The following is a 15,508-nucleotide window of genomic DNA, read 5'->3' on the forward strand; positions in this document are numbered from 1 at the left end:
TATCTCCATGTATATTTTAATGACTCATGGTCATTAAAACATTTAATGACATACTTTATTGTTCTAAGAGGGCAATATACTATTTCATATATGTGCATATTTGCCTCTATTTTTCTTCTTGTAGTTATGAGACTTCTTTTACTTTACATGTGACAGTTAAAATCTATTTTAGTGCTTAAATCCATAAATGTTATGTACTATATATATATACACACAGGACATATAACAGTTACTACTACAAAAGCAGCTTCCCATGGCATGTTGTCAGAAAAAAAGCAAAATGTCAAAGGCTGTTGTTGATAGCTTATAGAATTAGGTGATGAAGAACGTTTTTTACTGTAGTTGAGTGATCAGTACCGGTTGCTGCAGATTGTTTTACTGATGCCATTACCTTGTGCACAGGTGGCCAAAACTCACGCCACAGCGCCCCCTGCAGCCGCGGGGGACTCACCGCACCCGCCCTGCCTGGCCGGGAGCCAGCAGCGCCCCTGCCGGCTGTGACCGTAACTGCACCCAAGGGGAAAGCACCGCAGCCCAGTGAAGGCTGTTACTGGGCTCTGGCTCTGTTTGTTGTCACTCCCACTGTTGCCTTTTTATCCATATACATACTAGTAAAGAACTGTTATTCCTTTTCTTATATCTTTACCTGAAGGCCCTTTAATTTCAAAATTATAAGAATTCAGAGGGAAGGGGGTCATATTGTCCATTGCAAGGGAGGTTCCCACCTTCCTTAGCAGACACCTGTCTTTTAAACCAACACATTGATGAATGGTAAAATAGAGTACTCTGGAAAGAAGATAGACTTTATATTGAATTACAGATTTGTCCAAGTGCTGTCATTATAGTGCAAGAGTTTTATTGTCATTACATTGCAAGGGTTCCACATTGCTAGAATTTCATACCTCTTTAATGCTTCTTGTAGCCAGCCCCTCTAGGCACTGACTCTTCCTTATCCTCACAGTAGCCAACTAACTCCAGCTCTTCTCAATCAACCAATCTACTCTTTTATAACACTCTTCTTATTGGCTACAGCTGCGGCCTGTTAACATCAGGCCTGCTCCTAATCCTTAATAATTGGCTCAGCTGCAGCTCTTCAGGGGGTAAGATTACTTTCTATATTACCTTTATTTACTTATGTTCTATCCTCCTACATCCAAGTAGCCTTTTATTATGTTAAGCTTCTCTTAATTTAATAGTTATTTTCATTCATACTACATAGTTCTGGGAAAGACCTAGCAGTAAATAGTATCTAAAGTGTTTATGAACAAGAGACAGCACTGCTCAACACTGTGTCAAGTAGCAGCACATTATAATAAAGCATATCTCCCAGGTGATACAGAAAATGTTTTCTTTTCTGCTATTTTTCTGATGTCTTAGCAATAGAATGACAAAATTCTGGTATTAATCAGAGCTGCATTAATAATTGTAATTTTTAATTGTTGTTGTTGTTGTTATTACTATTGTATTTTTATTAATTACCCTGTGCTCCAGTTTCAATATTATTAATGCTCTTGCCTCTCACTAAATTGGAGTGATATATTTGGGCTTTGTATGTCATTCATGTGCTGATCTTTCCTGGAAAGATGTATTGTGTTTACATCCTGTATGTGACATGATAGAAAAATCAAACTCTTCTGTTCTGACTGGAAAGCTGTAAATTTGTGATTCCTAGCAAATAGGACATCCAATTACAACTCTTATAGAGGCAAGGTAGTCTTTAATTTTTGAGTGGATGCAACAGCTTTTCTAATCCATCCAGAAGCAAGAGCTGGTTAGATGGAAACTATGGGGTTTTAGCTTTCATCATTAACTTTTTTTAGGTCTTGTCAGTCTCACAGCCAAAAGTGTTGTGGCTCTTTTTCTTAACTTCCAATGCTAAGATATGCTTAAATACCACAAAGTTAAAAGAAAACCGAAACTAAACATACCCAAGAATCAATAGTACTGAAAAGGCCTAATGCTGCTCTCAGAGTATGTAAGGCCTGTGGTTGTAGAATGCTAGATCCCTAAACACTGAAACTTCTTATCTCACTGAGTGCATATGTCTTTACCAGCTATATAATACTGACTGTATGATGAGACCAGAGAGTGGAAAGGTGATAGGCTACACTGATCAAAGCAACAAACTATTATTTGGGACATTGCTGTGAAGAGCTGTGTTGACTTTCCCAAAAATGGATGTTGGTTTGGGTTGTTGGTATGCCTCCCTTGCTCTTACGTAAAGTTAAACAGGATTATGTACTAGATTTTTGGTGATTTGTGTACTGAGTTTGATCAGGTGAGCTAAGAGCACTGATTTTTGGTGCTGGAGTCTGGTAGAACATGCATAGTGTTAACAAACAAACTGGTTGTAAGAAGTTTGTTATTAACACTTTCCTCTGGAGTTTCTTACATCTTATAAAACTGACTCATTTTGCTGACTTACGTAGAATAAATTAAAGACATTATGAAATTATAAAGGAAGCATCAGCACTCTCTTGGGAAACTTCTTTTCAGAGGGATACAACGTTGGTGAAAGGACAGCTACCTTTCATTCTCGTCAAGAAGCTGCATCTCATTTAACAAAATTCATGGCTTTAATGACGATACTTGGAGCAGTGGTTTCAGAGCCACTGGATGTTTTCATTTGATAGACCAGAAAGTAGAAGGAGTGTACCAGTAAACACTGTAAAGGGACAACATTACAGTCTTTCAAGAAGTACTTTTTAAAACCTGTATGTAACAGTTTGCATGACGCCCATAGTCAGCAATGCAGTATTTTCACCTTATTAATCTGTTAGGTGACAAAAGTATATCTGTCTTCACTAATAATGAGTTTACTATAGAAAATGTGTAGACCAGATGCACATTTTTCAGAATTCACAGGGCTGAGGGCTTTTGATGTTAATTTTTTTCTGATATTTTTAGACAGGTCTAATTTTGTTGCCATTGAAGCTGAGAGAATATCTCTTAGATTCAGTGGGAGCTGGCCCTTGCTCATGGATTTTTCAGTGTCACATCACACAATTGATAATGAGGGAAAAGTCATATGACTGTATCATGTTTAGATATTTCAGGTGTTTGTGGCCTGTTAATAACCTAGACTGAGGGAGATCCATATTAAAATTATTATTTTGAATGAAGTGTCAGAACTCATAACAGCACAGATGGCAAAATGTTTACATCATGTTTTACTACTTTGACTTTTTCTTACACATTTCCCGAACAGCAGTTCCTGATGACGCACAATGCTAACCAAGCAGAACAGATCTAATAGTGGTTTAGGGTAGGAGTTGTAAAGCTGCACAGCAGTATAGTTATAAACACAGTGTTTGAGCAATATGTTTCCCTGACATTTGTGGTGTGCTGCTTAGTCCTAGTGACAAAACATCATGTGTATTAATAAAGCTGGACATGAAATCAGCTAAGGAGGCTCTCACCCTTCCAACTGTGGTTTGCTGCTCCTAGAACACCAGAGATTTTTTTAATAACTAAAAATTGTTACTATATGGTCACCTATTCAGCTGGACCATGATGAAGAACCAAGTTTCTATACCTTTGATTTTTTACCACAATAGGTCAGGCCAAAGAAGGTACAAAATTAAAAGATAACTTCTGTGCCTTCACGTGACTTCTCACAGTACAAGGGATCCCCCCAGGAGGAGACTGGCATGCATGAAAGGACAACTTCCATCTAATTTCTGCCAAGTATTTGCTGATCCTCCTCTTCAAACATGAGATCAAGAAATTTGCTCCTGGGTACAATCTCCTTTGCTCTATGGAAGCATTGATCACTTAATGTCTTGGTCCATGGAAAACAGTCAACTTCTGATATCCCCATGCCTACCACTTCAGCACAGAATGAAGTTAACTTCTGCTGTGTTATGTATCATGAAAAAATGTGTTGTGATGACACTTTAGGGTAGTAGCTCTTGCTAAAAGTACTAAAGTGTAGTAAATAAAACACCAAAGTATTAAAATGTATGCATAATATTTTCTTAAAGGACAAAACACCAAGCTACTACTCGAGAACTTTCAGTTGTTCTATAAGTAATTAAATCTGAGGTTCAATCCACTGATACTCACCCTGCACTTGTCTGGCCCTTGTTTGGATAGGCAGCTTTGATTCCAAAGCAGGGGAAGAGGTTGCCTTTCCTTGGAGCATCAAATATGGCTCCAAACCAGAGAATGGCTGGCTGCTCCTTCATACCTGCTGTTACCCAGCAGCTTTTCAGACACCATCCTGGTGGGTCTATTCCTGTGCTCAGACTTTAGTCGATGAATGGATTTGAGAGCTGTACATGACTTGTTTCAGATCACATTGGTGTAAAAGTAAGCTTCTGTTTGTTGAATCCACAAAGTGAATTCAGTCAGCTTTCTAGGCCCACACAGGCATTTTTACCTTAAAAATTCTTTAATATTTCCAGGAGGTTAAACAGTTGCTCTCTTCTTAAAGTGCACTACAGTTTGAGAGATGGGGTTGGGGGCTGTTGATGATCCCATTCTAAAGGCCTACAGTTCCCTTCAAGAAGCTGAGAGAAGTGAGTTTGTGGGTGTGACCTGCATTGTATTCTAAGTGCTGGTGAGACAAGTATTTTTTCAGAACTAAAAATACTGCAGCTGTGATGGATTTTAAGCATCAGATAGCCCCTATCTAACTGAATTTCTTATGATCCTCTGTGTCTGAATTCTCTGAGCACTGAAGTTGCTGATGGCAAATCCTTTACTGATATCAGACATCCTTTGAGTTAAGCGGAGTTAAAACAGCTTATACCTTCTGCCTTCTAAAATATTCACATTATTCACATGCACCCTTTAGGTTCTGTTTTTCAATGGAAAATGTGAAACTCCAAAGTAGTCAGTCATATTTTGAAGCCATCAGTCATATTTTGCTTCTGATTTTTCCATATGGTGTAGCTGTATGTGAGAAAATGGGACTGCAAGCTGATACTCCTGTAGATTCCAGCTGCTTAAATAAATTATTTGAAAAATATTGGAAACTGGCAAATGTGGACTCTTTCAAAAATATTCAGGCTATTGAAGGTGTCCTGGACAGCATCTTTTTAGCAGTAAGTATGTGTGTAGCACAGGTTTCTTTGCAAATCCTAGGAACTGTGAAGTCCAACCTGTGGTACAGTCAGAGATAAAGTAACAAAATCCATTGTTTTCTCTGTTCTGAGAAGGTTGTTGGTGTAAGAGAAAGAAAGATAATTTTGATGTATTTGCCAAAGAAAGTCAAGAATTCACAGTAGACTGCAAGATGCACTAATCAAGCAAAACAAACTAACATTGTTATTATATTTTAATAGTTATTTGCTTGCAAAATGTTGAAATTTTAGAATACTTTGGAAATTGTTTGCAAATATAGTAAACAACTTGTGTAAGGGTAGAACTTTCTTCAGGTCCAGACTGGCCTCATTTGAGTGGTTTCCAGTGGAAGTTCACCAGTTTTGATTATACTTCTTTGTGTTTCAGATTAGGCCATAGGCCCAGCTGACTTGAACTGCACCTTAGCTGTAAAATACACCTGTCTTTCTTTGGGCAGAGTTCTTCCCTGTACAGATGATTGATAAAATAAACCCAGAAATTCTAGCCTAGAGAGTACACTATGCAAGCCTCCTTTGCCAGGCCTTCTTTTTTTATGAATCTGTGCATGCTTTCAACATCTGACACTATTAATTAGATAGGTCCTGAAATTGCTTTTAGTTGTTGTTAGACATACTGCAGGCATGTTTCAAGGCATTAAACATAACTGACATGTATTTTCACTTCCATGCTTTTTTTTTTCTTCTTTTTCAGGCAGAGGGTTCCAGACTCCAGAGAGAACTGAGAGCATATTTAGCAGCCATTAAAGGTGATTTTTAAGTTTTATATCTTGCTTTCATAAAGCAAACTTCTTTAAAAAATTGAGACAAGTAAGCTTGTTTAAAGTCTACAAAGACAGATACAAGTAAGATTCTCTTTAACCTGATGCTAGGGATTCTGTACCTTCAATGTCAACTCATGTATTGCATCCTTGACTGTCCTTTGTGTGCATCTTCCACTCCCTAGATTCTCATGTTGCATGCATTTTTAGCACCCACAAAGTCTACACACCTTGTTATTCATCTTTGCAAATGCTAGAATATGAAGTACCTCATGCAAGGCAAGGGATTCCTTGATCTCCACAAATGGAACATTTCCAAGTTATTACTAGTTGGATGATGAGCTTCCTCCAAAACCACACTCCCTGTGATAATGTGATTTCTCATCTATTTCTGGCCACTTAATCCATTTGTTTTAAGTTCAGAAGTCAAATGTGATGTCTCTTGATACTGCATTGAAAATCTAAATAACAGAAGTCACTAACCAGTGCTTGAATATCAGAGACAAGTAAAGAGTCATTTAAATCCTATTAGATACTTGTAAATCCAGCACACCCAACAGAGCACTGTATGCAAAGTGTTCTCTTTCTCATGCCACCGCTCTTTGGAGGAATTGGAGGCTAAAGGAAAAGGAATAAGAGGTGGTGATAGATTGAGAGACAGTAGCTTCTTAAGATAAATATAAATATATGATAAATATGTCTCTACGTGTATATTTTTTATCCGGCTCCAGTCCAGTAGGAAAAATTTTGCAAATGAGTATTAATATCCCTGAAACTCATTGTCATAGTAACATCATCAGCTGTTCACAGGCAAGGAAGAAAGCTCTTTTTGATGCAAATTATAAAATGGGAAGCAAAGCAGTAACTTACTGTCTTTGACCATCTATTGTTTTCTGGATGGGCTGCCCAAGAAAAATTCCATACCAGACAAACTTGCGCTGATGTCTTTTGTTCTTAGAGGAAATTATAGCATCGGTCTTTTGCAGGGAACACACTGAATGCTAATTTTGCTTTCACAGTTTTTACCCTTCCCCACACACATTGTATGGTGGTTATTCAGAAGCAGTAGGATGATGCTGTCTCTTGCTAGATGTCTTACCTGTCAAGTAATCTGACTGTTTACATCTGCCTTGATTTCTGTATTGGTGATAACACTCCTCTCTGTTTCATCTTCTTTCTCCATCCTTCTCTTCTTTTCCTAGTACTCTACACTCATGGTCTTTTTGCTCTTGTGCTCTCTAATGGACTACTTTTTTCACTATTTTTTGTGTTTATCTTGGTGTAAAATTTTCCATTGTTTTAGTTTTGCCTTTTTAGCAATGCTTTTCTGTTAAACATTGTTTTCTTATTGCTGCCTTTAAGTAATTTGGACTGATTTTCTTACTCAGAATGAGAAGTGTTTGCTAGCACCTTATTATCTACCTGCCTTAAAAAAGATCCAGTCAAAAGCACTCATGAGAGCCCTAAAAATGTCAAAGACAACAAGCCAGCCAGTAGCGGGCATCCTTGGCACACATATTGGCACACATTACTGCTGTGGAATGAGCACACAACCTGAGACAGTAGAGCACAATACACAGCTCTGGCTAAGGCTTCCTCAAAGATGACTAGGTCAGTAGTGCAAAAGACCAGATCTTGGATGACTGAAACACCTGCTACAGTGTCTTTTTTGCAATTCCTTGAATGTCTGCTATCATTAAAAGATTTTTGAGGTATCTATGCACAAAAACATGATAACCCTCATATTTAGGCACTTGAGTGGGATTTTTGCACCAAAGATGTCACAGACATGGAGTCATGCAACCATTGGGGGCTCATTTTGCAGGAAAAAAGATCAAACATATAACCGCATATATTGAAATTATTGGAAAATAACGCACTTGGCATCCTAATATTCTTGGATGTATGAGAGAAGCAGTTCATTTTAAAAGGGTTTGGGATTTTAACTTGCTGCATGACATCTGAGTGACTTGATATTGGAAGCAGGAAGTACAAATCCAGGTATGATTTCATACAATCATAGAATGGTTTGGGTTGGAAGGGACCTTATAGATTATCTAGTTGAAATCCCCCTGCCATACTCAGGGATGCCACTCACTAGACCAGGTTACTCAGAGCCCCATCCAACCTGACCTTGAACATTTCCAAGGATGGGGCATCCACTTCTTTGGGCTACCTGTTCCAGTGTTTCACTACCCTCTGAGTAAACAATTTCCTCCTAACATCTAATCTAAACCTCTGCTCTTCTAGTTTCAAACCACTCATTCCCCTTTGTCCTACCACTGTCTACCTGCGCAAAAAGTTGCTCTCCCTCTTTCTCACTAAGCTTCCATTAAGTACTGTCAAGCCAAAGGGAGGTCTCCTCAGAGCCCTATCTCCAGGCTGAACAATCCCAGCTGTCTCAGTCTGTCTTTGTAGGAGAGGTTCTCTATTTCTCTGAACATCTTTGCGGCCTTCTCCGGATCTGCTCTAACAGGTCCACATCTTTCTTGTGCTGTGGACTCCAGATGTAGACACAATACTACAGGTGGGGATTTAAGCAAGGAAGAGTAAATTAAGCCTTATTATGACCCTCTGTCCCCTTCATTTTAATATACTTGACAATTTGAGGTTTGAGTTGAGTATCACACATTCTTAAAAGAATTTTTGCTGTATTCAGACTCCTTCTCTTGATCACTGACAGTCTTAGCTGGACCTTGATCTTTCTTGTTGGTTATTCAAGGACTCAGAGCAACCATGCCATAAAGCTGTTGAACTTGTGAATGGCTTTTATGTGCCATTTTATTTCACCTGCATGATAGTTTAATGTCTGTTGTATATCAGTGGTGTTTGTACTGATGAGACTGTGCTATCCCCCATAGCTTTAGTCATCGCATGCCTCAGTGTTGTGTGTCTTCCAGTCTCCTTGGCGATATGTATCTGGGTTTTATACTTCATGATTTATTTTTTAAGCTTCTGAGAGCTATGAGGGACTTGCATGGTTTTATGGGCCAATTGTTATAGAAACCCTAAATCAGTCACCCATTTTCTACCCCAAGCTCTTTGCAAGTACCAGTGCAGATGGGGAAGAATAAACCTGGATCTTCATGCAGGTGACAGAGGTAACAAATAGTCCTGCATGAGGAAAAGAAAGCACCATACACTTCAGGTGGCTTAATGTAGTGATAAAGGTGTACAGGAAGGGGAGGGCAGATTTTTCAGGTCTGTAAGCAGTTCTGTTGCCTAGTTGTCAGTCTGTGGCTGACAGAACTGCACATTCCCTTCAGATACAGAAATCTTAAAATCAGAAATGTAATTTCTTAAAAGTCATATAACTATTCATCATTTTTCTGCAAAATTTATTAATGAATAATGAAATTATTGGCTTGTTCCAGTGGAAACTCTAATAGATTACTAGCAATAACAAATACAACCCCCCCTTATGGCAGGGCAGGTAATTTCCCTGAAGAACCACATAAGTAATATTAAGAGCCAGACCAAGATGTCTCACCCCATCAGGAAAATGCAAATTTCTCCATCCTTCAGGCTAGATTATCCTGCAGGGGAGTGAGGAGACCCCACAGTATATGAGTTTTAGAGCCAACATGCTCTTCCAGGTCTCTCTCATTCTCCATGGGAGCTTGAGTACATTGGAACTGTGATGGTAAAGAGTCACCTACCCTCCCCCTTCTCTGGTGTGCTTAATGGGAATGTCCCTGCACTGCCACCCCCAGGACCCCTATCACAAGGAGGCCTCTAGAATTTTTTGGAGGCTCCAGGGACAGGGACTCTTTCCCATAGAAATAGGGATCATTTAATCAGAGAAGCTCAATCTTCAGTAACTGGATTATTTAGTAACATTTTTCCTAAGTGATTCGAATATTTTAGCACTTTTAGCTATTAAATAAAGGACCTAATTACCAAGAATGAAAACATTGATACTAAATATAAATTTCTGACTGTTTGTCAGCAGTAAAAATTCTTTTCACATTTCTTAGTACTTTTCATATTTCTTAGTACTTTAATGACTTGCTTTTAACAATTTCTCTCTCTCAGTGATAACAGTTAAAAACAGCCAAGAGAGAGAGCCTGCAGTCTATGACTAGGACACTAATTCTCTTAAATTCAGTGCTGAATAACACATAAAAGGTGTCAGTGTGTAAGAAATAACTCTATGTGAAAACCTGCCCAACAAAAAATCATTGGACACTGTAAGTTTATATCCAGAGGTATGAAAAAGAATGGGAATTCACTGGATTGGTATTTACCTTTTCCCTCATTTGGTGTATTGCAGTAAACCTGGTGTAGATACAGTCAGAGGGAGTAGGATGTATGATATTAGCCTGGAAACTTCAGATTGAAGCCCCTGACTGAAAAAGCCAAATACTTTGCTACCCACTTACCTGACACTGCAGCTGGATTTGACTGATGTTTTTTACAGGAATGTGGTGGAATGAAGGATTATGCAATTCTCAGAACAGAAAAAAAGTGTAAAAGTTGGTGCAGTTTTGACATAACTCAAGCATGGCACATTAGGTGTGTTTTACTTATTCTCTTCAGCCGATATATGCCTGAGTCCTGTAGTACTTAAGAAAGAAAGTCTAGGAAAAGTTGTCAACATAGCCTGTGACCGAGCTGAGTGCAAGCTGCAGGAGGGATTATCCAGCAGTTATGCTAGCCTGCCTGCCACAGGAACCTCTGCCACAGGTTTGCCACTCAGAGTGCTCAAGGGCAGAAGTTCAGGTGTCACAAAGGATCAGGTGTGAGCAGGGATGAACAAACCCTCCTGGTTTGTATGTTCACCCTGATTGGAGAGAAGCAACTTTCTTAAGCAAAGAGATACTCTACTGGTTTTGCCTTATCTCTTGAGTTGATTAATTTGCAGCGACATTAAAGATTTTAAATGAGTCCTGCCTGAAAATATACGTGAAGATCATCTGTATTTGATTGTAATTTGGTAACTTCTAAGGCAAAATAAAACAAAAAAAAAAGTCCTTTTTATTCAGGAGAACACTTTCTTAGCTGGACATATATCATCCTAAGAATTAACCGTGAAGGAGAAAAGGAAGAAATACATCTTAATTCTTGTGCTATCCTAATAGTCTAAGATGAGCTCTGTCATTAAAAACCACCCCCAAGACAATTTCTGAAGAGATCAGATATTCTGTTTTGCCTCAGTACCTTTTGATTTAAGGGTGAAAGCTTGTACCTCCAAACACCAGTATTTCCTTTGTACTTGTTCTCCCCCATGCCATTCTCTCTTTTGTACTCAAGGACTGAGAACAAGCATGTACTTTCAGCTTTTTTAGTATCTGTTTTCCATCCTGTCCATTCCATAGCCTACTATTTTCTTTTAAGTGTGCATCCCTGTATTTATTTTACTCTCATATTAACAGCATGTGTTTTGGGAGTGCATGATGGAATAGCAACTGACTAGATCAAGTCTGGTTTTCTATACACTCAAGTTTCAAATTAGTTTTCCTTTTCTATTTGTGGATGTTTCTTTGTGCAGAAAATAAAAATATTGATGTTATTCCTAAATTCATTCACTGAGCAGTTAAATCTGAATATCATACTTAGACATATTTTCAAGATAGCAAACAGATTTTGACTAGAAAAAAATAAGTGGTTTTTTAAGGAAAAAAAGTTAATGGTACGTAGGAAATTGAAGTATTGAGATTTTCCAAGGAAGTTGAAATAAAAGTTGTCCTTTTAAAATTACTTATTCTGAACTCTTAGAATGTTAGATGAGATGAGTTTGGTTTCACTGGATTCAGAACTGTATTCAGAATCTAATGGAATCATGCTGTATCAAAATGCAAACTCCAATGCCTTCACTGAGGGTGTTTATTTATTCATTGAGGTCAAACTGATCTCATTGAAGATAGATTTAGGCCCTTTCTCATAATGTCATTGAAGCTATTTTACGTTGAAATCAGTGATAAGCATCAATAGTCCCTATTCTTGTTCCACTGTTGAGCAAGAGCTCCCATAGTGGCTGATCAGTTTGGCTTCACACAATCCTCTGCAGGCACCACCCTGTTGCAAACGTAAATAGGCACTGGGCTCCACAAACTTCTAAACATACTGGTGACCATACAAGACTCTTCATAAAACCACGTCCATTACAGTGCTCTCCCCAAGTTCAGGTATCTCTTTTCTAAATTTGCCAGAGGGAATAGCATAGTGGGTACATGCAGCTGAAAATAAAGATATTTAGCAACTACTTCTTGTAGTTTGCACTTACATATTCCTCGTTTTGCCTAACTGCAGGAATGCAAGATGCCTCAAAGAAGCTTACAGAGTCTCTCCATGAAGTGTATGAGCCAGACTGGTATGGACGTGAAGATGTGAAAATGATTGGAGAGGTAAGATGTATGGAAAGAGGGAAAAAGTATTTTGTATGCAAATGGATTAATCTGAGCTGATGAGGAGAAGAATGCATCCAAAATTTACCTTAATCCTTCATGTCATGTTAAATCCTGTTTTCTCAGCACATAAATTATGGATCTTGTGAAATGCTGCTGGCCAGATGCAGCACTTGCAGTGTCTGTTGTATGAACTAGCTGATAAAAGCTCCCACTGAGATAACTCAGTGTGAGCAGCATTGGTCCTGATAGCATTTGACTGACAAGTTTTTACAAAGGTATATTACATGCAATTTTATAGTCAGGATTCTCAGCTCAAAATAATGTTAAAAAATTATCAAAGATGCTTATCCTTTTGTGCTGTGTAACAACTGTTGAGCCAGTGGTACTAAACAGGATATCTTATGGGACACTCACCTCTCTCTGAGAAGAATACGGAATTTAAAGGCAAATTAGGGTTCAGGACATTATTTAATTTTACTTTTTGCCTTCTTCCAGTGATTAGAGAGGAATAGGCTTTTCTAGACACCACAGAAGGAATTTACCTTGAGATGCTCTGAAATGCCTGCTTAAAGAGCCTCAGTTCTGGAGGAAATCTGTCAGCAAATGTGATGGTGGTGACAAGAAAGTGCAAATGGTTGTCAATGAAGCTTTTAATCACCTGACATTCAGTTAGCAAAGCCTCCTTGATAATATAGTTAACAGTAAACTGGAATACAGAGCAGTGTACAGATTGCTTTTTTTTCTCTATTGATGTATTCTCCTATATTTCCCTGCTGCAAAGGGTTTTAATTTTAAAAGTACCCAACTTCTAAACTGCCTAATTTAAGATACATACTTTTTTGTTTTATTGATTTAGGGTTTTTATATTGTTTTATGGGCAATATTACAAAATCTCCTGATTTATTTTGGATACAGAATCACAAAGGTAGATTTATCCATCAATTAGAGTGGCAAAAGCTCTAATTGATGCATAAATCTACCTAGCTCTATAAGTTAGAACTTAACCTGACCACTTCTGTAAAGGATAATAAAAAGTGGTTTTATAAACATATTACTATCAAAAGAAGGACCAAGAAAAACTTCAACTCTTTATTGGACATGGTGGGGAATATAGTTACCAAAGATGAGGAAAAGGCTGAGGTACTTAACGAGTTCTTTGCCTCAATTGCCAACAATAAGACAGGTCATCCACAGGACAGATGGCCTCTAAAGCTAGTAGGTTGTGCCAAGGAGCAGAATAGATCCCCTGTAAGATCCTCACTGATGGGAGCAGTTAGTGACCTGCTGAGCCACTTCGAGGTTCACGAGCCTGTGGGACCAGATGGGATCCATCCTGAGTGATGAGGGAGCTGGCAGAAGAGCTCACTAAGCTGCTTTTCATCATTTATCATCAGTCTTGGTTATTTGGGAGGTTCCAGTTGACTGGAAGCTGGCCAATGGAATACCTATCCATAAGGACTGAAAGGAGGATCCAGGAAATGACAGATCTCTCAACCTGACTTCGATGCCTGGCACAGTTATGGAACAGATCATCTTGAGTGTGATTACACAGGACCTACAGGCATGGCCTGAGGATCAGACCCAGCCAGATGTGTCACTCTTGCACCGAGAATGACACAGGAACAGGCGAGAGGAGGCAGTATTGTAGAAAGAGTAAAAGAAGGTTTTATTCAAGAGAACTGTGTGGTTTATATAGAGTTATACAATACATTCTATTTGATTGGCTAGTTAACAAAAACACTTTCCTTATACACTGTCCTTGAGAAGAACAGAAAGACTAAGTAGAAAAACACCACTTGCAGGTTGTTTATAATAACAAGTTATCACATCCTTACAACTTCTTGAAAATTCTCACAAGCTGCTGTGAGAAACGCTTGCCGTTTCTCTCTCTCTGTCCCATGGCATCCACACAGATGAATTTAGGAGAGGCAGGTCCTGCCTAACCAACCTGATCTCCTTTTATGACCAGGTGACCCACCTGGTGGATGCGGGAAAGGCTGTGGATGTTGTCTACCTGGACTGAGCAAAGCCTTTGACACTCTCTCCTATGGAATAATCCTGGAAAAAATGGTAGCCCATGGCTTGGACAGGTGCACTCTTCACTGGGTTAAGAACTGGCTGAATGGCCGGGCAAGAGAGTGGTGATGAATGGTGCTGTCCCCAGTTGGTGGCCTGTCACCAGCGGTGTCCCCCAGGGATCTGTGCTGGGCCCAGTCCTTTTAAGATCCTTATTGATGATCTGGATGAGGGGATTGAGCCTACTATTAGCAGATTTGCAGATGACACCAGATTGGATGCCAGTGTCAATATGCTGGACGGTAGGAGAGCTCTGCAGGAGCAGCTTGGATGGGCTGGATCAGTGATCTGAATCCAACGATATGAGGTTTAACCAGACCAAGTGTCAGATCCTGCACTTTGACCACAACAAACCCCTGCAGCACTACAGGCTGAGGACAGAGAGGCTGGACAGTGCCCAGGCAGAAAGGGACCTTCGGGGTACTGATTGGCAGCAGCCTGAACATGAGCCAGCAGTGTGCCCACATGGCCAAGAAGGCCAATGAGATCCTAGCCTGTACCAGGAATAGTGTGGCCACCAGGACTGGGGAAGTGATCCCTCTACTCAGCACTGGTGAGGCCACACCTTGAGTACTGTGTCCAGGTCTGGGCCCTTCAATTTAGAAAGTATGTTGAGATGCTGGAGCATGTCCAGAGAAGGGCAACAAGGCTGGTGAAGGGTCTGGAACAAAAGTCCTATGAGGTGCAGCTGAGGGAGCTTGGGTTGTTTAGCCTGGAGGAAAGAAGGCTCAGGAGGTCTCTACAACTGCCTGAAAGGAGGTTTTAGCCAAGTGGCGGGGTCAGTCTTTTCTCCTAGGAAACCAGCAACAGGACAAGAGGACACAGCCTTAAACTATGTCAGGGGAAGTTTAGGTTGGACATTAGGAAGAATTTTTGCACATGAGTGATGTGGCATTGGAATCACCTGCCCAGGGAGGTGGTGGTACCATCTCTGGAGGTGTTTAAGAAAAGACTGAATGTGGCACTTGGTGCCATGTTGTAATTGATAAGGTGGTATTTGGTCATAAGTTAGACTTGATAATCTCAAAGATCTTTTCCAACCTAGTTGATTCTGTGATTCTGTGAACTCAGCCTAAAGTAAAAAATAATTATGTATCTGTTCAGTTTAGGTTATAAATGATCATTCCAAAAGTGATCCCCTTAAAAGACCTTATTCTGTATGGCAGGAAAGTTGATGGCCTAAAGAATCCTTCAGCAATGTTGTTTAAGTCCATTAGCTTTCAGAATCTCCATTATT

General features: G+C 39.4%; 1 protein-coding gene across 3 annotated transcripts in view; it reads left to right on the forward strand.

The window, feature by feature from the left end:
• Positions 1-15,508, forward strand: part of AMPH (amphiphysin) — a 124,701-nt gene that overhangs the window by 63,021 nt on the left and 46,172 nt on the right. For all 3 annotated transcript variants that reach the window (XM_063158453.1, XM_063158436.1, XM_063158445.1), the window contains exons 3-4: positions 5,779-5,833; positions 12,098-12,192. In XM_063158453.1, coding sequence (XP_063014523.1) covers positions 5,779-5,833; positions 12,098-12,192 — 150 coding nt within the window. The remainder of the gene's footprint in view (positions 1-5,778; positions 5,834-12,097; positions 12,193-15,508) is intronic.

The sequence above is a fragment of the Melospiza melodia genome, chromosome 1 (assembly GCF_035770615.1).
Source record: "Melospiza melodia melodia isolate bMelMel2 chromosome 1, bMelMel2.pri, whole genome shotgun sequence".
NCBI classification, from domain to species: Eukaryota; Metazoa; Chordata; class Aves; order Passeriformes; family Passerellidae; genus Melospiza; species Melospiza melodia.